The following is a 25,597-nucleotide window of genomic DNA, read 5'->3' as shown; positions in this document are numbered from 1 at the left end:
AAAAATGCAATTTCTTTTAGTTCCCCTCTTCGGTTGCACTGAAGGTGCAAGGTGTGCTCATTTTTGTCTTATATCAAATATCTATACTTTATATATTGTAAATAGGGGTTTTTCAAAATTTTTGCCTTTTTAAATCCAGTTTACAACAAACATATACAAAAACCTAATGCTTTGTGTTATTTTATTGGGAGTTGCACAAAGAGGTGACAATTAGAACAGACAATATAACCTTCACAAAAAGACAAAACATTTATTCATAGGGCATTGCTTGTGAGTGCTTACTGTTGATGACCAGGAAAGCCAGTCCAGAAACTATAACCCAGGCAACTGGGCTTTAGCAACGATAAAAAAACTAAAGGAATGCTGAAGGAATCAAAAGCAAGAGAGAAAAATGCACAACTGTACTTAAAAAAGGGCTTTGGGATTTATAGGAGCATAGCAACATCACCTGAAAGAAGTGGGTGTTACTTGTGACTCTGAAACCAATTTTGATCGTTTGGCAAAGGTCCGTTCCACCCCTGGTACCCTTTTTCAGATGCAGCCAGCCCATGCACAATGACTTGGTTACACCACCTTAAAGATGCCATTTTACAAACAATTAGCAGAGACACATTAATCAGTGTGACCTTGGAATCATGTCTAGGGAAGGAAGACTGGGTTGCAAAATGACACTACTACCTAGCTACTGCTAAATTATGAAATATTTTAAAATTAATATTTCCATGGGACAATTAAAGCACATTTATAGGTAGGGTTTATCTATGACTTTTTTAGCAATACAAGCATCAACAGATGCAGTCACTAGTGAAAACTGTATGCAAAGTTCCTATAATGACATTAAAATGCTGTTGGGAGTATTTGAGGTGTGTGTATCTATTGCCAGGAAGCTATGACATTATGGGTTTATCACCTACCAATTTGTCCCTGTAGTACCTACAGTAGTTAATTCTTCATGGGAGCCAGTTGCATCAGATAGAGTTAAGACTGACCACTTTGTTGCTTGAGTAGAAAATGCCAAAGTAAAACAGTAAGGTAAAATTAATTCACAATTATAGCTGTGTAATATGGTGACAGGGCAACCTGGAAAATTGAAGCTACTCAACACTTGGTTCTTATGAGGTAGAGAATTAGATTACCATTACACAACTTCCCCTCTCCATTTGTTGTGGCTGTTTTGCCTTACATATATGTAGAGGGGTTATCTGTGCATAATCTAATTATCTACTTCACACAGACCCAATGTTCCTGTTTGCTGTGTTCAGCTCAAGAAATAACAAATACTATAGATTTTTCCTCATTAAAACAATAACGTCCCTTTAAAATAATGTGAAGTTTTTTTAATTGTGAGAAACAGTCCCCTTTGTTTTGCTTGCATAAAGCCATTGTGCCAGTTGTGTTTCTTTCTTGTGACACTTGTTTCCCCAGGAACGTTTCTCCTGACCAAAGCATTGTTCCCACAGACTGCTTCCCACTGTTGATTTTATAGGGGAGAGATATAATACAAATGATTTAAAATATAAAAACCACTATGGGAGAGAACTTGGAAATGCCACAAAATGGAATTGAGGCCCATAAAAAAAGGGCAGAGAAAATGGAAGCACATAGAGTATGATTCTTTGATCATAATGTTGTGACTTATGGCCATAGACGTTGCAATTCTGATCTTTCCTGGAAAAGATCTTTCTGGGAAAAATCTTTTGTTTCAATACACACATGTAGAGCTGAATCGTTAGATATACAGATAGATACAATAACATTTTACCTGTATCTGTTGAATCAGCACTAACAATGGCTGATGTTCGGGTGCCTTCAAAGGTGCCTGATCAAAATTTTCCACCCGGCCCAATCGATGAGCCGACCAATATCCAAGTCTTCTGCCGATATCGGCCGGCTTGTCTCCCACCATACACCCACGGAATGTAGTATGAAAACTAGTTTTGTACGATATTATCGGTGCATCTATGGCCACAAGCTGTCCTAGTATGCCATTGCAGGGAATGTGCACTGATGGAATTTTGTGTCATAAGATAATGGCAAAACAGCAGGAATGCCCTTAACCAAAATGGCCACACAAGCAGGTTTCTACAATAAGAATAGCCATATCACCTAAAATGATCATATTTATGTTTTGCATACTTTTCTTTTTCTACAATCATTATAAGTGCAGCATTATATTTCTCAGCCATTTGTAAAAACTTCCATTTATGAACCTGTAGTGTTTAAAAGCAGCTCTTTTAGGAAAGGTTTGGTCATGTTTATTACTATGCAGCACAGGGGACATTAGAGGGCACCCTCTATAGCAGGCCTTAGCCATGTGGAGCAGAGCTGGCCATTTCTCATCTTGTTTGTATATGGCAATAAGCTTTGTTTTTATTGGTTCAGGAATGTGACTGACAGTGTTGCTTCACAGGTTATTTTATCTGTTTTGTGAAACAAAACTGTCATTTTGTGGAAAGAATGAATCCTGTACTATAAAATCTTGCTTTCTGTCACAGATATCTATTTTTTCATTCAAATCTAGCTTGACAATCACTAGTTAGTTACACTATTATATATTATGTCCAACTTTGTTTTTACATAATTCATTCTGTAAGTAACTCTGCACATAAGTGTGTCCATTACATGGAGGTTATACATTTGTGAGACAGATTGCTTGTTAAACTGTACAGAATGGAGTTTGTGATATAATGACATCCTTTTGTGCACAAACCAGATTTTGTTTTCATTCTTTAATAGAAATAAGTCTTGTGTATATTTTTTTATCTGTGTATGGTCACAAATACTTATATAACATGAGAGACATTCATTCTGTGTATGAGGGATAGTTTTGTATACAGAATGTATTTGGGACAAACGGCACCCCATAGTGTTCTGGCTATTATGTTAGATATCCAGTCACTCTTTATACATTACATTTTTGGCTAAAAAACTATATTAGAGACATTTTTTATTTTGCACAGTCTATCTATTTACCTAGTTTTTATTTATAGTCATTGCTGGAAAACCAGAGCCCTGCCAAATGTAGTAGAAATGCTAAACAGGCCTGCTTCAAAGGACCATTAACACCAAATATAGCTACTGTATGTCTATTTAAAAATGTATATAGTGCTACTATACTTATAGTATACTTCTAGAGTAGTAATATACTTATATACTTTATATTTAATATACTGTTACCTTGCACTGGTGAAATAGCTAGTTTAATATAATATAATTATTATAAATAACCTTCTAAGTAGCAATTTACATAGGAGAGCCCAGATAAATTGTGCAATACAGTGAATTTTACGTTTTCAAAGGAAGATAAACAGGGCCTGCAGAGTTAATCTTCACGGATACTATACGGGTGGGATACTGGAATGCCAGCTGACCAGAGTATCATACACTCAGTTCACACACATCTACAGTGCTCACAAAACTCCGGCTATGCTTAGGAATGCATACCCAGGTGTTATGAATTTAAAGAGTTCCCTTTGACATCTTAACGTCAAAGTATGCATCATTTTCTGGATAGGGGGTATGGTACAAGGCACATTTTTAGGGCCTAAGTGAAAGGAAATGTAACCATGTTTGGACTGTGTACAGTGTACATACTGTATGTATTGAAACAAGAAGTATTTATCTGTTCCTATACTGAGAAAAAAGTGCAAGATTCCTGTAATTCTTTATCTTCAGTATTTACAAGATTCCTATAATCCTTCTATTGGAATTCTAAAAATGCATATCCATGTGGCAAAATGTGAGGGCCTCATGTGCTATAATAGGTGCAAATAATATGAGCACATGGTTGTGCCTAAAGTGTATTGCCTCTGGTTCCTATGCCATCAACGAGGCACAAGGGAGCCTTGTACTTTATACTCGCCACTGGCTAAGAGTATTTTGCTATTTTTTAATTTTAAAATTTTTGCATCCCAATTAAATTGGAATTCCGTAAGTTCATACTCCTCTGGAGCAAAGATTTCTAAAAAGATATTTGTTTTTTTATCTTTTCCTGACTTTACCAATCATAGCCAGCTGGGGGAGACAACGCACAATTTCAGTAACTCCTGTAACATCCGCAGAAAGAAGCTTGAAGAAATGATCTCAGAGCTGCAGAAATTGTATGACTAGATCATTAAAAAAACTCAGCCTGGCAAGGGAGGCATCAGTCCAGTTTTATCTACCAGCAATTATACCCTGAGTTAAAAATAGTACTTAACAAGGCATTATCCCATATTGTAGGAAGGACAGAAAATATGACAAAAGGGGAAATACAAATTTTGGGCAAATATTTAAATTGTGGCACATGATGATTATTTAATTACAGTTTCTTGACATATTTCTGTACAAAGATTTATTCTCTCCACCAATGAATAATTCCAGAATATTGGCTATGCTAAATAGCCACCAGTCCACAAATTGTGAAAAGTGAATTGAACACTAAGCTGTTACATTCTGTAAGCAGCTTCTTATTTTGGATTTTATTCTGTGATTTACTGAACAGGAAGGGGTGGGGGGTAACATATTATGCTGACATAAAAGTCCAGATTTTATTTGAAAAACTGTGCCCTTCCAATTTCCTTTGATGTGTGCAGACTCACTATCCTACTCTTTGTGTGTCATTAATAGGTAGTGAAATAGTTTGAACAAATAGTGATGTCGAGCTTCAGCACAGTTATTCAGCGATTGTTAAGTACACAAAGCAGCTGGGGGATTACAACAAAGTTTTTAATGCTAAAATGCTCCAGTAGCCGGTGTAATCCTAATTTACTTAGAATGTGCCATCTATGACATTTCACAGCAGCAGAGAAAACAAAAGGAAATAGGATTTCATGGGTATGAGCAGAAGCATACCTAGAACTGTTCCCCTTCCTCCTCCCCCAAGCGAACTCTGACCTATGGATTCTCATTCAGTGGTTTAAGATATCACTACAGCAGGGTTATGTTGTCTGAATGCAGCACACTGCTGGGCCCCAGTTTAAGCTTTTCTGTTAATTTGCTTTGCAACATTGAGCTTTTTATGAATGTTGAAAATACAACTATTTAACACGTTTTTTTGCAAGGGCAACATACCAATATGTTATCACTCATGACAGGCCAACCACGCTTCAAGGACTCAGTGCCAGCAGGATGTGTCTCCGGACTGCTCCCTTAACATAACATTTAATCTTCTTCCTAGGGATTCCTGCTGCTTTATACCCATGTGTATGCTGACAGCTTCATGTCTCTGCTAATAAAAATATTTCAACAGTTGAATGCACGCAAGTCCAAATGTAAACTGCATTCCACCAGGGTAGATGCTTCAGAGGAAACAACAATTCACTTTCTTTACAATAACAATTACAGTAACTAAATAGCACTTAATCTAAATACAATGCTTGCTAAATTTACAATTTTTTGGGTTTAACATTTTTGAAATGATCTCTTGGACTCTTTACAAAGACCCAGGCCAAAATGCAAGAACACCAAGGAGCACAAGAGTGCATTTTAGTAAAGTGATGTGCCAATTAAATTAACATGGGGATTTTGTTTTTGATTGAGTCCGACAACCACGTCCGGCTTCTGTGTCATAACTGGTGCTATACATCTGTTTGTTTTATGGACTGATACTGTATATTCCTCCATATCTATTCATATATGTAGAATAACAAAAAAAACTAAGTTTACCCAAAATTACTAAATTTTTAATATAATCTTACAGAATACTGAAAGTGGTAATTTAGCATTTTTGTACAGGGAAGATGAGCTGTGTCAAATACAATCAGGTATGGTATACAACATATTATCAGCTGCAAAATTAGTGCAATTCAGGTGCCATATATGGGACTATATTGGTCTCTATGCTGTGTTACTGCAGAAAGCAGATTTATCTTTATATAGTGCTATTTGTAAATGCAAATAGTGCTATACAATACTTTAATAGCACAGACATTACAAAAAATAAATAAACACACTTACAGAGATTAAGTGCCATGTGTTGTGTGATAGAGGAGATGCCACATAAAGATTACAATCTAAATGGATGGCATTTAAAGGAGAAGGAAATGCGAAAACTAAGTAAGCTTTATCAGAAAGGTCTATATAAATACACCAGTAAACCCTCAAAGTAGTGCTGCTCTGAGTCCTCTGTCAAAAGAAACATCACATTTCTTTCCTTCTATTGTGTACACATGGGCTTCTGTATCAGACTTCCTTCTTTCAGCTTAAACCTCCAGGGCAGGGCTTAAGCATGCTCAGTTTGCTCCTCCCCTCCTTGATGTAATCTGAGCCCAGAGCTATGAGTGAGCAGGGAGAGACTCAGGCAGGAAGTGATGTCACACCAAACTAATATGGCAGCTGTTATCCTAAGCAAACAGAGAGAGCTTCTAGAGTTGTTTACACTGTTATGGTAAAGCATTCTACAGACTAAATATAGTGTTATAGCTTGCACTATTGTGGCTAATCTGTTGGCAATAAACTGCCTTATTAGCTTTTCTTCTTCTTTAACTGTATGTGCCTTGATTTGTCTGGATACGCATCTATGGGCAGATTTATCAAAATGTTAGATTAGAACTAACCACAGAAAAACTCACTCACTTTCTATTCATTCCTATGGGATTTTAAAAGAATATTTATCAAATGGTGAACTCATTTGTTGATAAATACGATTCTAAAAATCCCATAGGAATGAATAGAAAGTGAGTGAGTTTTTCTGTTGTGAGTTCTAATTTCACATTTTGATAAATCTGCCCCACTTAGTGTTTCAGGAGATAATTGAGATGAGTTTAGGATTAAAGAGACTGAGGGGGAGTTTCTTAGGCCAGTGTCAAACTTGGAGTTTTCTCTTCCAGTGGAGAGAAGGCCGATCTGATCATGTCTACCATGTCTTGTGTAGGCACTGGCGGCATGGGATCAGCCGTCAGCACACACAGGCTGATTTCCAGCAAAGATGCATACTGATGCTGATCAACATTTACTATCTATGTCAGCAAGGAAAATGGCAAGTGTGACACTGGCCTTGGGAAGAAATGAAGAGTTCTAGAGGTAAAGAACTGCAAGACAGAAACTATTAGCAGCAGAGGCAGTGGCTGTGATTTGAAAAGTCACCGGCTGTGAGGGACTAGACACGCGTGAAAAGGTAAAGAGGAGGGGTTGCATGGATTCTATAAGTTGTAAGCACTTTAAAAGCTGATTTTATAAGTAGGCCACAAAAGTGACATTAAAGCCTCTGAAACAACCATTGCAATCATTGACAACAATTGCTCATTCCAGGTTGGATAATACACCCTTCACCTGCTGCAGTCAAACTTTGGTCTGCAGACACACACAGTTTTCAACACTCCAGGCAGCATTAATCTCCATGTTAAAAATTACATGCTTATTGGTCCAAGTCTGTTTACTATCAGATGCTAGGAATTGTACTGGGGACCCCTAACTCACATTAAGATTATTCCCTCCTTCTTCTCTGTTTTGCTGTGTGCAGAACTACTTCTTGGCTTATGGATCTTGTGATCTAATTTTGGTAACATTGAAAAATAAATTTACCTCAGGCCGCTTGAAACAGTTCCAACAAGAAACCATGTAAATATTTGCAATATTGTATGACAGGGTAGTTTCCCCACTGTTTCTGAAGCATATTCCAGACTATTTATACTTTTTGCATTCCCCCAAACAAACACACACAATTGTGCATGATACATACATGAAAGCATGAATTACAAATAGTGCACAAATATGGGCACAGTTGTTTGATCCATTATGACATGCAAGCATATACAGTACTAGCTCACGTAAAGCTAGATATATTTATGTACTTATTATTGTAGGAAGCAAAGGATTGTTGGAGGGAATTCTGAAGTAGTGCAACCCCCCACCCCTGGTTTCTGACCCACAAGCCCTAAGGCATAAGAAAGATAAACAATCTCAATAAAAACACAGGTTCTAGTGGAGGAGCTGCTAATGAAATCCTTCATGAGCCTCCCTGGAGCAGGCGAGCTAATGTAAAACAGATCACTGATTACCTTTGCAGTAAGCGTTTACTAGACAAGCAAACAAGCCTGCAAAAATATTCAACAGGAAGAAGGGGGTTAGAAAAAAATGGATTCTAATTGTTTCCTTTCCTTTGTGACTGAAGACTGTTTCACTGGATTCAATTCAGTGTTTTAAATGCAGAACTGAATGTTTCATGTTTTCAAGTTCTTCCCTCATCTCTACAAAAGAATTGCTTGAACAATGCAATTCATTATTAAGATACTTTAATTATACTTTATAATTATGGGTATATTTTCTATAATATGTTTTTTATTGCAGGTCTTATGAACATGACGTCAGGCAGTTTAGTAAAGAAAAGTCTGTAGGCTTATCTGACCTCTTACATGGAAGTAAACCATTTATGTCTAGCTATAAATACACTGATAATGGGGTATTGTGTTTTCTTGTTGCACACTCATGCTTTTGGTTGATGAAAATATGAAATTGCAGCATTTCACACTTACTATTAGGGATATGATGGAATAGGCTTTGAAAGTCACAGATGAGTAGAAACCTCTAAAACCACTAAAATACAACCTTTGATTAATAGACCTCTAAATATTTTCAGCTCAATTGTGTCCAAAGATGATGAAAAGCGCAGGTAACAGTGCAAGTTTCTATTCATCAATCACAATTGTATCACGTGTGTTGTCCCATCAAGACCACAGTGACGCCAGAATTATCAAAAATGTTGTACTCAAAATTGGTTTTTATACACTGCATTTAACAGGTTGCTTGTAAATGAGCCCTAATGGAAGAGACAATAATGGGAAAAATGAAATGGATGGCATCACAACCTCAAACAGATCATGCAATACTGTTCATTCTTAGCATTGTTATATAGTAATGTTTATGTTTCTTGCTAAATATAAAAACAAACATTTATATGTTTTTTTCTTGTTTTAGAGTGGCTTACTTTACATGAGAGTCAGCCATTTGGAAATGTTTGGGACAGGTAAGTCAATGTAACAAAAGAAGCCTTTTAGAAGTCATATTTCAGTGTATTGTTAGTGACAAAAATCGTAATTTTTGATTGTAATATTATTGTGAATTTTTCTGGTGCATAGGGTATTTTTGAAAACTTGCATGATGGTGGTTTTCAGCATATACGTTTTCTCAGCAGGGAGATTTATTATGTACTGGGGACTCAGGGCATAAATTGCCATGTTATATTACACAAAATGCAACATTATTTCCCCGAATTCTTGCTGAGAAGCATGCACCTCAAGTTCTGTGTGATTTATAAGTGCAAATGATAAAATGTGTCTACTTTGTTAAGTCACATGCAAGTTGCTTTTATGTTTTGTTGTGTCAGAGGGTTGTGCGGATTTCATCATTTCTAGCATGTCAATATGTGCGCCAACGAAAAACACTGTGTACAATAACCCTGAAGATAACCCTGTAAGTACCACCTCATCAAGACAGGTGTTAAATCCAGGGCTCCCTTGAGTTCATGCACCGTGTACTTTGAACCTTATTCATCAAAGCAGTTTAGAAGATCAAGCTTTGTACTGACATATGTACCCTTGTGAATAGCACTTGGATAGTCACAGTTGTCTGCTTTGCACTTTTCTGTTTGTGAATTAGCCCTACTTTGCAAAATATGTACTATCTGTACAATACACAAACTTTTTTCTGTTGAGGATGAGGCACTTCAGGCTCACAAATATATCGCCCAGCGACAAATCTCCTCTTCTTCGGGGTTGACTAATCTCCCCGAACTGCCTCCTGCCAGCAGGATGGCACTCGGAGCACTTCATTTTCCGAAGTCGCTCGAAGCTTCCTCATGAGGCAAAATACATTCTAGGAAAAATTGTTAGAACAAAGGAAATTTTTCTTATTTAATGTTTTTTACTTTAACAATATTTACTACTTTCCACAGCTAATGTGTATTTGACCTATTTTGTATAATTCCCCCTACAGCATCCTACAATTGCCAGCCCCACTGTTGCATACAGTTGGCCCAATACTCCTCTTGCAGTATGCATCATGTTGTGCTTGGTGATGTAATGCACACTGGCAAGCTTGAATTCACTTTTATTAACTTTATATTTACCATTTCCACCTTATTGCTTCTTCTCTGAAATCACCCATTCCACTGTACTGGTGCGAAAATTGCCTTTAAATCCTATTTCTCTCTGTATCCAATCTGATCTCTGAAGTGAGTAGGTTCCCTGCTGGTATCACAGCAGAAGGTTCCAAAGTTAAGGGGCCCCAAATGGGGTGTCAGTAAAGACCAGTTCTAGCAGGGGCTCTCCTATTTTATGACAGATCTGTGCCAGCTGTCTTTATTTTGAATTCTAGTCTATTAAATCATCACATCTACTCGTCTTATGGCTGTGATTTTTTTTTCTTGAATTCTAGCCCAAGCAAATTAAAATGTATATTGTGTATCAAGCTGGGTTTAAATTCAAGATATGTTCTATGATGTTAGCTCCACACAAGCCAGCATGACAACACCTGGCCCCATATTGTACCTTATCCTCTCTGTATAAAAAGATAAATATTATTATGATCTTATTTCATCCTGTTACCACCCCCAACATATTCTACTGCATGACTGAAATATAGTCAACTTAATTTTGCCAAAACTCATATCATATAGCCAATTATAAAGTCTAGCAAAACCAAAAAAACGAAATCCTGGTTGCTCTAATTTACTGCACCGGAGAAAAGGTGTACCTTATTTTGTTAGCACTAGGGATGGGCGAATTTTTTCGCCTTGTTTAGCCGCAGAAATGATGTCTGTAGACTTCAATGGACGTCGGCGACATTTCACCAGCGGCAAAACAAAACGGGTCAACTTCGCCCAAGCCTAGTTAGTACCTTCTGAGGATATAAAAATAACTAACATGGCCATTAAGCTGGTCTTCAGTCAAATGCCAAAAATAATTATTTTTACAATTGGATAAGTAATAACATTCTTCATTTTTATTATTTATTTTTTATTTTTTCCAGTTTCTGCTGGCTTAGAAGTGAAGCTTTTCCTTCCATTTTTCTTTCTTTATAAAGCATCACTATATGTGACAAACAGAATCATCTGCATTCATTCAATGCTCGAGATTCAGTGTAAAGCAGTGACAGAAGATCGTAACTGTATATAAAGTGGGTGCAGACTACCCACAAGGTAATGCAAGTGTTGAAATAAAAATTCATAGTGTATGAAAGCATAAGTATATGAAAGGTTTTAGGAATCTGTTTTGCCTTGAGATACTAACTGCTTGATGTGTCTAACAGAAGAGAATATTTTCTCTTGTCCAGGAAGTAAGAAGTGCAAAGGCAAATGTGTTTAAACAGCCTACAGAAAACAGACAATAAAGTTTTTATATTTTCATTTCAGGGGTCTGGTTATATTTAGAACTACAGTTGGGAATACTAAAAAATTCACTTTATAGAAATTTGTTATATAGCATAAAGGTTCCATTAAACCTTTTCAATGTAAACGGAAAACTTTTGCTGTAATATTCATAAACATTTAAAAGTTTCCATTGCTTTAAAGAAAGTTCTTGAAAATGTGCACATTTTAATTGTTACTTGGCAATAGTCTGTGCCAGTTGAATTCTGTAGCTTATTTGCTACAATAGTGTAAGCCTTGCACAGTCCCTTATTCATTGTTAGTCTTCTAATCTTCCGCTGGACCATTGAATAGATATTTAATGAAAACCATACACACAGATGGTCAAGTTATATCGACTGTCAATGGGATGATTAGACTGATAATGTGAAGGTAATTTTGGTAAAGTATGGACCCATTTTGTAATCAAAATGAAATTAACTCCTTAACAGTGGCGTAACTAGAGTGCACCCCTGCAAAAAAATCTTCAGAGGGGCCAAACGCACTCCGATCCCGATCCTTCCGCCCACTTTCTACCTCTGCCCACTTCCTGCCCTGACTCTGCACACTCTCCACTCGGACTCCACCCACTCTCCACCCCGTGCTGACTTGTGCTCTGCTTCTCTGCCGCAGGTCAGAAAGCAGCTGGGGGGGGGATTCTTGTTAGGTATAGAGGAAACAGACCCCACAGTCTGAGCCCCCCTTTTCCTGGGCCCCCCTGCGACTGTGGGGTCTGCTTCCTCTATAGTTACGCCACTGCTCCTTAGTCAATTTTATTATATGTGGCCAAATTCAAACCAAATAGGTCAGCTCTCCGACAGATTGACCCACAGGCCAATCAGACAGCAAGCATACAAGGAACCAGACACAGGATTCACTTACTCATCTGCTCATGCACCATGCACTAGCTGACATTGTGCATAAACAGATTACATTTTCAAACCTGCCTGATCCCCAAACTGATCGATATTCCTAGTTTATGGAAACTGATTGGGACCGGCAGGCCTGATACAACCACAGAAACGTACAAAACAATCTTATGGCCACTAGTGATGAACTAATATATGCCGAAAAAAATCACAAAACTGCAAAAAACTTGCAAAATACATTTAAGCCAATAGGCGACAATTTTTTTTAATGCACAACAATTTTTTACCTGCGCAACTTTTTTTCTCATTCCAAGTACATTAAAATCAATGGGCATTTTTTCTTGTGCTGACTTTTTTGTCTTGGCAACTTTTTTTGTCTTGGCGACTTTTTGTCCAAATGAATTAAAGTCAATGGGTGTTTTTTCTTGTGGCAAACTTTTTGTCACTGTGATTTTTTGCCAGTTTTGAGAAAAATTTTGCAGATGACTAAATGTGGAATTTTCTGCTGAGAACGCATGCCTAGTGAAAAAAATTCGCTCATCGCTTCTCATCATTAGTGATGGGTGAATTTATCCCATCAATTCTGACGCTCGCGTCAATTTTGACACCAGTGTTAAAGTCAATGGCCGTCCGAATAATGTTGATGTGCAATGGTTTTGACGCGAGTGACTTTACCTGAAGTGTGTCCAAAAGTTTTTTGATGCCGGCGAATTTTTGCGTCAGTTGTGTGAATTTATTTGTCGCCGGTGAAGCGTGGAAATTCCCCCCCCCGAATTCGCGCCTGGTCAATTTATTCGCCCATCACTACTCATCACTAGTGATGAGCAAAATTTTTCGTAAAGTTTTACTATGAAAATGACACCCATAGACTTCAATGGGTGAAAAAAATGTTGTCGCCCATAGACTTCGATGCATTTCAGCGAATTATTGGCTAAGCGAAATGCGTTAGATTTGCTCATCACTACTCATCACTAATGGCCACCTTTAGGCTATCAGTTTTGGTGCAGATGCCCCAAAGACTGTTCAACCAAATGAATTGCTGAAAAAGGCTACACTCACAGATCCATAATAAAATCTCTTCACTTATTATCACACACTATCAGTCCATAGAAAATTCCATTATTCAACATGTTTCAAGCATTAGTATGGTCATTATCAGGAATGGGAATATAAACAAGCCCATTAAATTCACCAACAGCAACACAAATAATCTACATCTGGATGTGTGACATCCCTAAATTACATTCCAAATTGTTAAAACGATTTTTAAAACGATTATAAATATCTTTAATTGTGCCACAAATAAATTTAATGTGATATGCTATTTCAGATCATTTTAAATCTGGGGGATGCAACCGTGACAAGGACCATAATAAAACTTGAAACGTGTTGAGTAATGGAATGTTTAATGGATCAACAGTGTGTGACAATAATTAACTAGGAATCCTGTAAGTGGCAATATATATCAGTCAGAAGTGCACACAAGGAAACAAATACGAAAATAATTAATTATTGATAAGAAGCACATGCCAAAGCAGGGTGTTTTACAATGATCAAGATTTATTTGATGTTTCCAGGTAAAGTTTTGGTAAAAGAGCCAACATGTCAAATATATCTTGATCATTTTTTAAAAGTCCTTCTGTGTGTTGCCCAGTACTACAAGTCCCTAAATGGCAGCTTCCAGTGTTATAAATGACTCTATTTGTAGAAATGGAAGTAGAGCTTCCGGAGCAAACTCAACAAGGGAATCAGTGCTTTGATCCTCTGTGCAGGAGGCCTGTCCACTCAGAGGTCTCCTACATAGGAAGCCCTCTCTCACCCCATGGGGGATATTTACAAAGTGTGAAAGTCCAACTCTCTTTTCATTTCTGCGTTATTTTCTAGGGGCATATTTATCAATGTCAATGTATTAAACAGAGTGCTTTTTTTAACTCATACCAACCCTATAAAATGAAAAATATTTTTTGCATAATTGTAATAATAATTGCTGTTAAAAGCGGTATCTTCTATTACCTCCCACTGCTTGCCCTGACTTCTTGTACCACTGAAACATTGTATCAGCAGCCATCTTTTCTCCAGCAATGACTCCAATGCCCACAATTTGGTGAATGTTCCCTGAGAAGAAGAATAATGACATAAACTGGCAGAAACAGAACAGGCAGAAACTGCTTTCAGTTGCTATTACATTTACACAAAACATTTTTTAATCAATGTACAATGTACATTATGGACATTCCCTTTAAAGTAACTATATATTTAAAAATCAAATGAAATACATTGCCTAATGAGGCAGAATTATTTTAGAATGCTGCAGTTGCGTAAAAATGGAATGAAAGAGCAAATAACTGAAAAGAAAGACATCACATATTAGTGCACATTAAGTTAATTTATTTAGTTTGCTTAATTGTGCAAGATAAATCACAGGAAAGCTTCCAGTTTATTTTCTAGCTGGTTAGGGGCAGACAAGCAGATTCGCGGAGATTTAGTCACCTGCCGACTAATCGCCTCTTCTGCATGGCGACAATCTCCCCGAACTGCCTTCCGTCTGCCTTCCCTATGCTTGAATGCATAATCGCCTGCGCTAATACACTCGCGGAGCTTCGATTTCCAAGGTAGTCTCACGAGGAAACTTCGGGCGACTTCCGAAATCGAAGTGCCGCAAGTGTATTAGCGCAGGCGATTCTTCATTCAAGCATACAGAAGGCAGACGGAAGGCAGTTCGTGGAGATTGTCGCCATGCAGAAGAGGCGATTAGTCGCCAGGCGACTAAATCTCCCTGAATCTGCTCGTCTACCCCAACCCTACTAGTACTAGGCAACTGAGTTGTTAGGAGCTGAGATACGGTATGAAAAGCTTTTCCACAAGCCTCCTTCCCCCACACAAGAGCAGAATTTAGAATAAAGCAAAGGTTTTTGAAAGTGTCAAAAGAGGACAGAACATACCTTCCAATGCTTGTATTTTTACTCCTGTCCTTCTGAGTTCTCACCCAGCCTATCACCTGACACAACATAGATATGGCACCTGCAGGCCATCCTCAGCCAACCAGCCGTAAAAATATGTGCCCCATCCCTCACGCTCTGCACTACAATATGTTAGGCTGAGCATGAAACGCTTGAACAGATGGCAGTAAAGGAAGGAGGGGTCTTCCTCTTAAAAAGAAACCCCAGCTGGGCCTGTCAAAAGCAACAAGGCTAAAAATTTGTGTCTGGTAACAGCAGAAGAGATTACCACTTGTGAAGCTTCATTGCACCATTTGCTGTGATATAATTTGCAGAAACTCTTTTCATCCTTCGAAAGACAAATCATTTTGATAGAAGAAAGTCATAATCAAAATGATGTGGACAAGAAACGTTCTCAGTTGTCCATGATAGCGTAGAATTTAAAGGCACGGTAAACCTGGTATAAATGGTATACACTGTGAAAAGTGAAAACTAGATTTTTTAAGGTGAGGGGAGACTTGTCTACAGCTATTGTCTTTGTATTTTCATATTTGACCCTATTAAATTAAATTATGACTTTTTTTTTGCAAGTATTCTAAACATATAAATAAGATTTTTAAGCTGGTTAGCAACAGAACCACAACTTGGGGACATAGCCAATTCATAGAAATGCCTTCTATTCTTTGCTTTGCAATCTAAAACATGAAACACATTACAATTGATGTTTCATTTGAGAAACACTTGTTTGCATTAATACTTCCACTTTGTCTTATGTCGTCACGGTCCTTTCGATGAGATCTGCACTTATCACAACACTATGTTCACTGACAGCAGCTTCTCATTAGTCTCAGTGGGAAATGTGCTTTTTTTATGGCAGACTCAGGGGTCACCCAGGTATGTTAAATTCCAAATTCCTAAGCAATCTCCTCCTCCTGGCTAAAGCTTCTGTCTTACACAGCTTGTTCCTCATTCACATGAATGAGAAGCTTCTCTCAGTAAATGCAATGTTTTAATCACTGTGGTTCTCGGAGAAAGGGCTCTGGCAATATACACCAATTGCCATAAGCCTTAAGATGCAAAAATTGCGTCTAAGGGAAAAGGCTGAGATATATAAAAAAATTCTCAAATTGTGCATACTTTTAGCATCACTTTCCCATTGGTTTTTGAAAAATTCATATAACTGTATTAAGTTAATTTAAGTTGTTTTTGTCTAAACATGGAATTTGTGTTTTCACCATATCATAGTATTTAATGAAAGCCACTGACCCTTCAGTGAAAGTTCTCCCAAGAGGAGGAATTTAAATGTGCAGTGATCTAGCACTGAAATAGCTTTGGGAAAAGACTGGACCTTGCAGTTGAAGGAGTGCTAATTTCCAAACTCCTCGGCCATTGTTTGTGCAGATAATGCCAGCATTGTGTGTGAACGAAAGGACTGAGGCCAAGTAGACAATTGGTTTCATGACCCTAGTTTCAGTTTAGTTGTCATTCCTTCCTATGCAGACAACTTTCAAATTTGGTGCAGCCGCCCATAAAATGATCCGGCCCTTTAGTCATTCAGGGAAAGGGTTGAAAGAGAAGGGAAAAAAACATACACGCCCTCAGGGGTTTCTAGCGGCCAAACCATTTTTAAAGGCTGAAACTTCAAAGGGAGGATTTGGCTTTTTCTGGGATTTATATTCTTATCAGGTGCTCTGATGCAAAAAAAAAAAAAAGCATACCATTTAAAAGATCAAGTTTAAAGACACAATAAATCCATAAAAGCTTGAGAAAACAGAAAATCGGAAAGCATTTTAAAATGTTCAAAATGTTGTCCCAAGTAAGTTTGGGCTTTAGGAGATAAAAACCTAAAGCCGTTTAGTTGAGTTACTTGTATTTTTATTCAAATACATTTTAGTTTCTTGCACCACAGTGTATGTTTCTATATGTTATCATTCCAATTTTCTTTCCTTGCAGAGGTCTAAAAATAGAGGCACGCATTTGCTTTTATAGCAGAGAGCAGTGAGTAAACTGCATAGATTTGTTCTGAGTCTATTGTATGAAGACATGTATCCTTGTGAAGCCAGCCACAAACAACCCATTTCCTGTGAGATCCAATCATTTAGCCCTCACAGACAGATGCAACCACATAGACATACATAGACAGAGGTCAACTGCCAACCGCATTTTCTATTCTAGAATCAACTGATCAAATGATCCTAATAAATCTAATTGGATCCAGCTTTTCAGTTCATATTTTATAAACCTTGTTAGTGAAGTACAATATAACTCTCTATAATGAAAGTTATTTTCCTTTCCTATTTATAAAGAAAAAAATATAGTTATAAGGGCAGTGTCACACTCAGCCACTATGCTCCTGTCCACCTACACGGGGACAGATTTAGATACAGAAATGCAAAAATATGCACTGATAGACCTGTTTTCTCAACTGCAGTATCTATACCAGCGGAGTGTTGAGTGTGACATAGTAACATAGTAACATAGTAAGTAAGGTTGAAAAAAGACATGTCCATGAAATTCAACTTTTTTTTTTTTTTTTTTAAATTTGCCTAACTGGCAGTTGATCCAGAGGAAGAAAAAAAAACCCATCTGAAGCCTCTCCAATTTGCCTCAGAGGGGGAAAAAAATTCCTTCCTGACTCCAAAATGGCAATCGCACTAGTCCCTGGATCAACTTGAACTATGAGCTATCTTCCATAACCCTGTATTCCTTCACTTGCTAAACACCATCCAACCCCTTCTTAAAGCTATCTAATGTATCAGCCTGTACATCTGATTCAGGGAGAGAATTCCACATCTTCTCAGCTCTCACTGTATAAAACCCCTTCTGAATATTAAGGCACTGCCCTTAATGTTAATGCCATGATTTATGTTATGCAAATGAAACCTGGTATCCAGCAATGCTATTTCCTACAGTGTATCATTAGTTTTAAAAAAAAAAATTATTCTTGACTTATTCACAATGTAATTTTCTAATTTAATGGTATAGTTGTACAGTGGGAGCTTTGAGGTTGTAGAATTTTCTCCCTGCAGTGCTTGTACTGGCAGATACATTAGATAGCTTCAAGAAGGGGTTGGATGACTTTTCATCAAGAGAGAAAATATGTGGTTACTGAAATGAGCTCTTATTACTCTGTTAGCTCTTATGTTTGGCCCTTGTGAGGCAGATAATTAGATTACCAATATACAGATTCCAACCTTCACCGTTTGCTGTGACAGCTATTATGCAGGGTCTTTATCTGTGGACTAAGAATTGAATTATCTACCGCACAAGGGCTGAACATGGGGTAATGTCAGTCTTGTAATGTCAGTCTTACCCAATGGCCTTGTGTAGCTTAAAAAATAAAATAATATACATTTTTGCTTAAAACAATACACAAATGTACCTTCAGCCCAAGCAAGCAAGGACTATTTACTCCACTAGATATATGCTACATGTTTGATTAATGGACAGCCATTACTTAGGTGTATCAAGTTTGGGGATAAACAGCTCACCTGGGCCCTCTAGTTGTTCTGTGCCACAGGTTTCTGATGACAACCCTGAATACTGTTGCACTGTACTCTCTCTGAGTATAGAATAAGGTAAAGAGCCATTCTCTTTATTGCTTCATTTGCAACAAGTTTCTCTCCATTTAATCAGCTCTTTATGGAGATACTAAGCATTGTCTTGCTTGACAAAGATAAACTCTCAGCTGCTTATATATTGTATTTAAGTCACACTTAATGAAGTTAGAGCAGGGATAATTCTATCATTTGGAATGCAGACAGGAGAATATAAAATAAAATTTCACACAATTATCAGTGTAATGTTTCTGCAAGGCCTGGGTATTTTGTTGTAAATGGCAGTAATACACAACATTTTATTGTTTAAGTGCCCCTTTAAAAACACCATTTAAATGCTTAAATGTCCAAAATTACAGGTTCAGTTATTTTAACAAAGTAATAAAAGAACCTTGACTTTACTCTGATCTCATTTGGTCAAGGCTGTCCAATTGGAGGCCAACGGGCCAGATGTGGCCCTCCAGAGGACTTTTATAACCCCCCCCCCCGTCTGCTTAAGGGCTACATAAACACTATTTTAAAATAATCTGACATAATCAGCCCATGACATGTAATGAGTTGGACATCGCTGTGCATTAAACTCTGCATAGGGTAAACATGCAAGATATTTTATTGCCTTTTCCATTATATAGTTGACATATTTACCCCCACTATAATGTCTACTAATTGTTTTAAATGCCTAAGGGATGTACAGTATACAAACATTACTAAATTGACAGACTGTCAATTGAGCATATTTACTACAGAGCAAAATGTCTAATTTGATGTATTTTAGAGAAATGAATATGCGTCACATCACGGGCAATAGTCTAAAACCATAATGTGACAAGTATTGGTGTAATAACTTTGCATTGGTGCTTATTCCTTTCTTTTTGCCAGGTGAGTGTAATTAAAAGCAGATGACCTAGTTTTTACTGAAGGAGTTTGCTCTCAACGTTGCTGTGCTGAGCTGAGCTATCTTTTATCTGTTGTCTAAATAAAGCTATACCCATTTTATTATGTTCAACCTAACAAAACAAGGTTACAAATATTTTTTTTAAAAATATAATGCCTTCTAGAATTTATGGAAAATTTTGAAAAGGTAAAGAGTAAATTAACATTTAGTTTAAACATATTTCATGGCTGTTACTGGCAAAGGCAAAAATATAACAGTCATGGCTTTATTTACCTGTTTTTTTTCTGCACTTTACCACCCCATTTATAAATGAATTGAAATTTCGAATGTTTTTTTTGGCTACTTCGACCATCGAATGGGCTACTTCGACCTTCGACTACGACTTCGAATGGAACGATTCGAGCTAAAAATCGTTCGACCATTCGATAGTCGAAGTACTGTCTCTTTAAAAAAAAACTTCGACCCCCAAGTTCGCCACCTAAAACCTACCAAAGTCAATGTTAGCCTATGGGGAAGGTATTTTTTGGTCGAAGAAAAATCATTCGATTTGCGGGAAATCCTTCGATATTCGAAGTCGAAGGATTTCCATTCGGCAGTCAAATATCAAGGGTTAACCCTCGATATTCGAACATAAGTAAATTTGCCCCTAAGTGTACAAAAGTACAGTGAAACCTCAATTTTACATACCCTGATTTTAAGTTTTCCTGCATTTTATACCCCAAAGCTGCTAAAATTCCAAAAATACTCCAGCTTAAACCTCTCAACGTCATGTACAAATCAATGGCAGATGTTCCTTTTACAATTTGAAGATGTTTCTTGACATCGTCATCTGCGCTGGTTTTTTGTACGATAACCCGAAAAAGTCTGGGTTTTTGTCGACAGAAACTGAAAAAAATCATACGATTCCAAAAAGACTTTTCCCATACCGACTTTTTAAAGCTGATATTTTGATAAATTAGTCAAATTTCTGGATGGGAGTTAAGTTGACTTTGTTTTCATAAACATCATTTAGTAAATACAACCACTGGGGCTTTCATGCTTCAAGCTACCTTAAGACCACTCTCTTTAGTCACAACCACTTGCTATATGCCACATTATGACGAGGATAAGGTGCAGTCTATATCAGACTTCTGGACCTGGTCATGTAATTAACACCTTGACAGGTTTTACGGTGCTGAGATTTTATCATACTTTGAGACCTCAATGAGTTTCAGTTAACTTGAACCATTCAATGGAACCATTGTGATTTGATTATGGTTATTGTATTACTCTTAAAAATTTGAAATGCTGGAGAATTCCTTCCAACTCAGATGAACTGAAGAAGCTGACGTGTTAAGCGCTGAAGCATTTTCAAGCTTACTCATCAAGTCCAGTTTCTTTAATCTAACCATTACCAAATACTGTATATTTCACGGTGCTGTTTCTTGTTCACACCAAAGACTCTAACGCTTGACTCATTAAATGAGCACTGCCCAAGTGTGTCTCCTTGTACAACATTTGATTGACCCTAATACCTTTGTCTCCATAAGTGAAATCACAAAGTGTGGCCTCCTCTATTTGACTCACAGACACACGTATGAAGGATTTGAAGGAGACAAATTAGTTGTTCTACAGAAAGTTCTACAGAAAGTTTGTCTTCTATCAATCGATAGGATAACCTTAAGGCCTACGTCAGCAGCTTATAGCACAGTGTACGGGGGTCCCCAACAGGTTTCTCTGATGGATATCTGGCCGAAAGTCAGCCCGATGTCAAACTGACGGTCTTAAAAATCCCATTGAATCGAGGACAGCATAGGTTCAGTGATGCAGTCCTCGATCTGACCACCCATTTTCTCCTCGTTATGATCCAATCGTTGGGCCCTAGGGCCCACAATCGGATCAGCCCAATATTGCCCACCTGATATTAGGGGGGGGGTCCGTTCATTTGGTGATGCTAGGAACAAGTGAGAATCTCGCACACCCAATTAATAACAAGGATATGCCTGGTGCACAATGGTAGAGGTTCGGCAAGTCCCACAACAGAGTACAGCAAAGGAATTCCAACGGCACACAGGACTGTAGGAAATCTTCAAAATTTATTTCAAAGCGGAGTGCGATGCAATGCTTGACAAAGGGGTTTTACTCCCCGAAACGTTGCATCGCACTCCGCTTTGAAATAGATTTTGAAGATTTCCTACAGTCCTGTGTGCCGTTGGAATTCCTTTGCTGTTCTCCATATGTATGGTCAGCTTTAGTCTGTAGGGCTTCTATGCTAACATTTCCTGTAGAATATGAGAAATTAATCAGTATAATTTTATGTTGACTGCAGATTGGGCAGATCGATGGGAGCCGAGGATCTTGCAGAGAAGATGCTGAAAGGTTGTCCTCGAGAAAGGATCTCTGCAGAGGATGCCCTGCTTCACAAATTTTTTAGTACGCTGCCATGTCAGCTACACCAGCTCCCAGATGGTATGTTGAATGTCAACTATTGTGTAACATTTCACAACTTGTCACAATTATTTTTGATAGTTTAAAAGACAAGATTTATTATAGCTTTATGTTTACTATGTTAAAGTAGATTATGGAACGCAGGAACATTAGTCTGTGCTTTATTGGAATTTGTTCAGTCTCTATACATGGCACACTCAAATCCATGTTGTAGATATGGTAGAAATTCTTGAATTACTGCTACATACAATATACATGTGGAATACTTAGAATGGCCTATCTATTTATAACCAAGAGCTACTCCAGTAGCTGTCATCAAGATTATTTGTTTACCAAACAGTGCCTTTTGAGTTAAACATCTCTTAGCAACAGGATACAGCAAGTTTATTATTATTATTATTATTATTATTAATAATAAACATTATGAAACACCAACAAATTCTGAAGAATTGAACAATAAATGGGGGCATACATTTGGGTTTTCCCTCTAAAAAACTCAACCAGAAAAAATCGAGGCTTCATAAATAGGCCCCCTAAACATACATGAAAACACCCCAAAACAATCGATAACCAATGCAAGAGGTAACAAGGGTCCTGCCTAAAAGAGCTTACAATAGTTACACGGTAATGTACTGCATCTCTATTTGGAGAGGCTACAAAGAACACAGGGGCTGATGTACTAGCATAAGTATTAACTCAACCTAGTTCAGTTACTGGTAGGGTTGCCACCTGGCCGGTATATTACAGGCCTGGCCGGTAAAAATGATGGTTGATCCCAATGTTTTTAATTGGGAAAAAAGATAAATATATAGGAAGGCCAGTATTTTATTCCAGAAAAGGTGGCAACCTAGTTACTGGTAGCAATCATTGCTTTTATTTTCTAATTTATAGTTTATCCTCCTTAACTGTATAAATCCATATACTGTAGGTGGCAAAACAATCCTATTGCGTTCATTTAATATTTAAAAACTATTTAGTACACTAAAAGTGTGGTGACCCAAATTACACTCTGGATAAAATATCCTACCTGTACATTCTGGATAAAAGATTCTATACCTGTAACACAGAAGTGAAATCTTTAACAGTGAAATCTGAGTTCAGCAAAATGTTAGTCAAAAAATTGTGTTAATTTGTCAATATTTTAGTGCTTAGGATTTTGCTTCCGTATTTTTTTCTTCCTTAGAATTTAAAATACAGAAATTGTAATATTTGTCATAATGAATACAAGATGCCATATACACACATGTAGATTTAGCATGAAACCAGGAGTGCACAGAAAACATGCCATCATGTGGCCTATAGTCTCTTGATGAGCTTTGTGTTGGATTAGCCCATAAATTCCTAACATGCCAACCTTTTGCATTATCTCTTAAATCCTAGTCATGAAAGTACACATTCTTAGCTTCATTAGAAATGCTAGAGCTAGCTAGGTGGGCAGAGTATACCAGTCATCCATTTGGACAATTTACATTACTAATTCTAAAATAAACATGCTGTGATGGAATGTTAAAAATCTTATAAAGATGATCCTTAGAATTGCATACCTCCCAACATTTTGGAAACAAAAAGAGGGACAAAAAGATTTGGCGTGCATAGTGCCACAACATTTTTGTGGCCATGACCATTTTGTGGCCACAACCCCTAATTTCCATGTCTATTTTACAAAATTTGTCAGGTTATGAAAGTTTAAATACATTTATATGGTTTTTATGTGTTATTAAAGTTTTGCTAATGGAGGTGAATTGCCTTTAAGGAGTCTTTGTTCTCCCAAGAGACCTCCTTATCTAAAACTGTTACAAAAGTATCTGTCTATTCTGGGCTCTCTGCCAAAAGCCAATTAAGTTAGAAACTTTGTATCTTTTTCTGGCTCTTCAGTGCAGGTGATCAAATAGAAAGTTGGGACATTTCAGTACAAATGAAGGACTGTGGGTTGAGCTGTCAAAAGCGGGACTGTCCCGCTCAAAATGGGACAGTTGGGAGGTATGGAATTGTAATATACTCAACAGCCCTGCACGGTAGACAACATTAAATTTTTTTTAAATTGAATGACAAGCATGTGTTTCTTTTTTAGTCAGTCTTATTAGATAGTTTTGTTCTGGAATATTATGGAGCAGATTTTTCAAAGGTCGAAATGGAAATACGAGCTAATTTTTATGTACTTCGACTAGGGAATAGTCCAAATTAGATTTGAATTTGAAAAAAATTAGAAAATTTGAATATCTAAATTTATTATGTACTGTCTATTTAAAATTTTGACTTCGATCATTCGCCATCTAAAACCTGCCGAATTGCTGTTTTAGCCTATAGGGAACCTCCTAGAACCTATTTGGAGTCAATTGATGGAAAAACTTTTTGAATTCGATCGAATGCGCTGTTACTTCAATTCATACGATTCGAATTCAGATGAATTTGAACTAATACGGACTATTCGCCTGCAAAAAAAACTATTTTCTAATACATTTCAGTTGGTCTTTTTTAATTCGAATTTCAAAGTTTTTTAACTTTGAAATTCGACCCTTGATAAATCTGCCCCTATGTGTCAGGTGTATTTTTAGTCTAGTGTAGTGTATCACACATCTTTATGAATAATTGCTAAACTAAAAGGATTTCACAGAGATTGTTTTGCTAGTTATGCCTACAAAGATATTTACTCATGGTATCAATGGTTATCCTTATTATTAGGGTTATTTGCCATGCTTTGAACAACTAGATTTGTTTTGTTTGCATAGGCCAAAACGTCATTTACAAAAACTGTTGTAGACTATTCATATTTGGGGTCTGTACATGTCACTTAATTTCACAGAGTAATCATGTGCATATGAGGTACTAAACTATTTGTAAGATCAGTGATATTAATATTTATGAGGGTAAATTTTGCAATCAAAATTGTATTGCACTTTTATACTCTAAGGCCTCTGGGAGGTACATGCATTTTGGTACCCTATAAATAAGTGCAGTCTTTTAATTCAGGATTAGTCAGATATTATTGATATAAACTACTATATGGCTTTATGAGGCTACCTTACTGGTAAGGGCTTTTGCACATACACAACATGCAGTGTTGTGGACTTTTATCAGACCCCTCAGACACAGACGTTGATGTTGCTTTAAAGAGAAAAGTTTATTGACACATCTTTTTGCGGTGTTATCATACTGTCCAACAAACTTCAGATAGTGAGTTTTTTTTTTGTAAGAGCTGAAGTGTCAGCTATGAAAATTCAATGTATTATTTACATAGGTGTGTAGAAGGCAATTTCAAATTGTCTTTGTATCCTAAAGCTTGTGGGTAATACTCTATATGGGGCAGATTCTAGTCATTCCTATGGCATTTTTAGAATTGTATTTATCAATGGGTGAAAGTTAGAAAGTTAGAACTCACCATTTGATAAATACAGTTCTATGAATCCCATATGAATGACTAGAATGTCTGTGAGTTTTTATTTATTCAAGCTCTAAACCCACATTTTGATAAATCTGCCCCATATAGAGTATTTCTCGCAAGCATGTGGGTGACTTTTTATTTATGAATCCTTAAACTCACATGTAGATAAATCTGCCCTTATATGTTAAGAAGCTTTTGAAAGATC

At 37.1% G+C, this 25,597-nt stretch overlaps 1 protein-coding gene and 1 long non-coding RNA gene across 5 annotated transcripts in view; one reads left to right on the top strand and one right to left on the bottom strand.

Moving 5' to 3' along the window:
* The window catches only part of LOC108701458, a 34,902-nt gene extending 17,258 nt beyond the window's left edge, over nucleotides 1-17,644 (bottom strand). The window contains exons 1-3 of one of the 3 annotated variants that reach the window (XR_001933177.2): nucleotides 15,135-17,642; nucleotides 14,206-14,307; nucleotides 2,873-5,209 (exon numbers count right to left, since the gene is read on the bottom strand). This is a non-coding gene — a long non-coding RNA (uncharacterized LOC108701458). Of the gene's footprint in view, nucleotides 1-2,872; nucleotides 5,210-6,654; nucleotides 9,793-14,205; nucleotides 14,308-15,134 lie in introns of those variants that run through there. The other 2 variants (XR_005963999.1, XR_001933176.2) reach the window with 2 other exon arrangements.
* Nucleotides 1-25,597, top strand: part of cdk15.L (cyclin-dependent kinase 15 L homeolog) — a 72,926-nt gene that overhangs the window by 38,273 nt on the left and 9,056 nt on the right. For both annotated transcript variants that reach the window (XM_041575877.1, XM_018236173.2), the window contains 2 exons: nucleotides 8,896-8,944; nucleotides 21,892-22,031. In XM_041575877.1, the coding sequence (XP_041431811.1) occupies nucleotides 8,896-8,944; nucleotides 21,892-22,031 (189 nt within the window). The remainder of the gene's footprint in view (nucleotides 1-8,895; nucleotides 8,945-21,891; nucleotides 22,032-25,597) is intronic.

The sequence above is a fragment of the Xenopus laevis genome, chromosome 9_10L (assembly GCF_017654675.1).
Source record: "Xenopus laevis strain J_2021 chromosome 9_10L, Xenopus_laevis_v10.1, whole genome shotgun sequence".
In the NCBI taxonomy this organism is placed as follows: Eukaryota; Metazoa; Chordata; class Amphibia; order Anura; family Pipidae; genus Xenopus; species Xenopus laevis.
The sequence above is the reverse complement of the archived record's forward strand: the minus strand, read 5'-3'. Positions and strand labels throughout refer to the sequence as shown.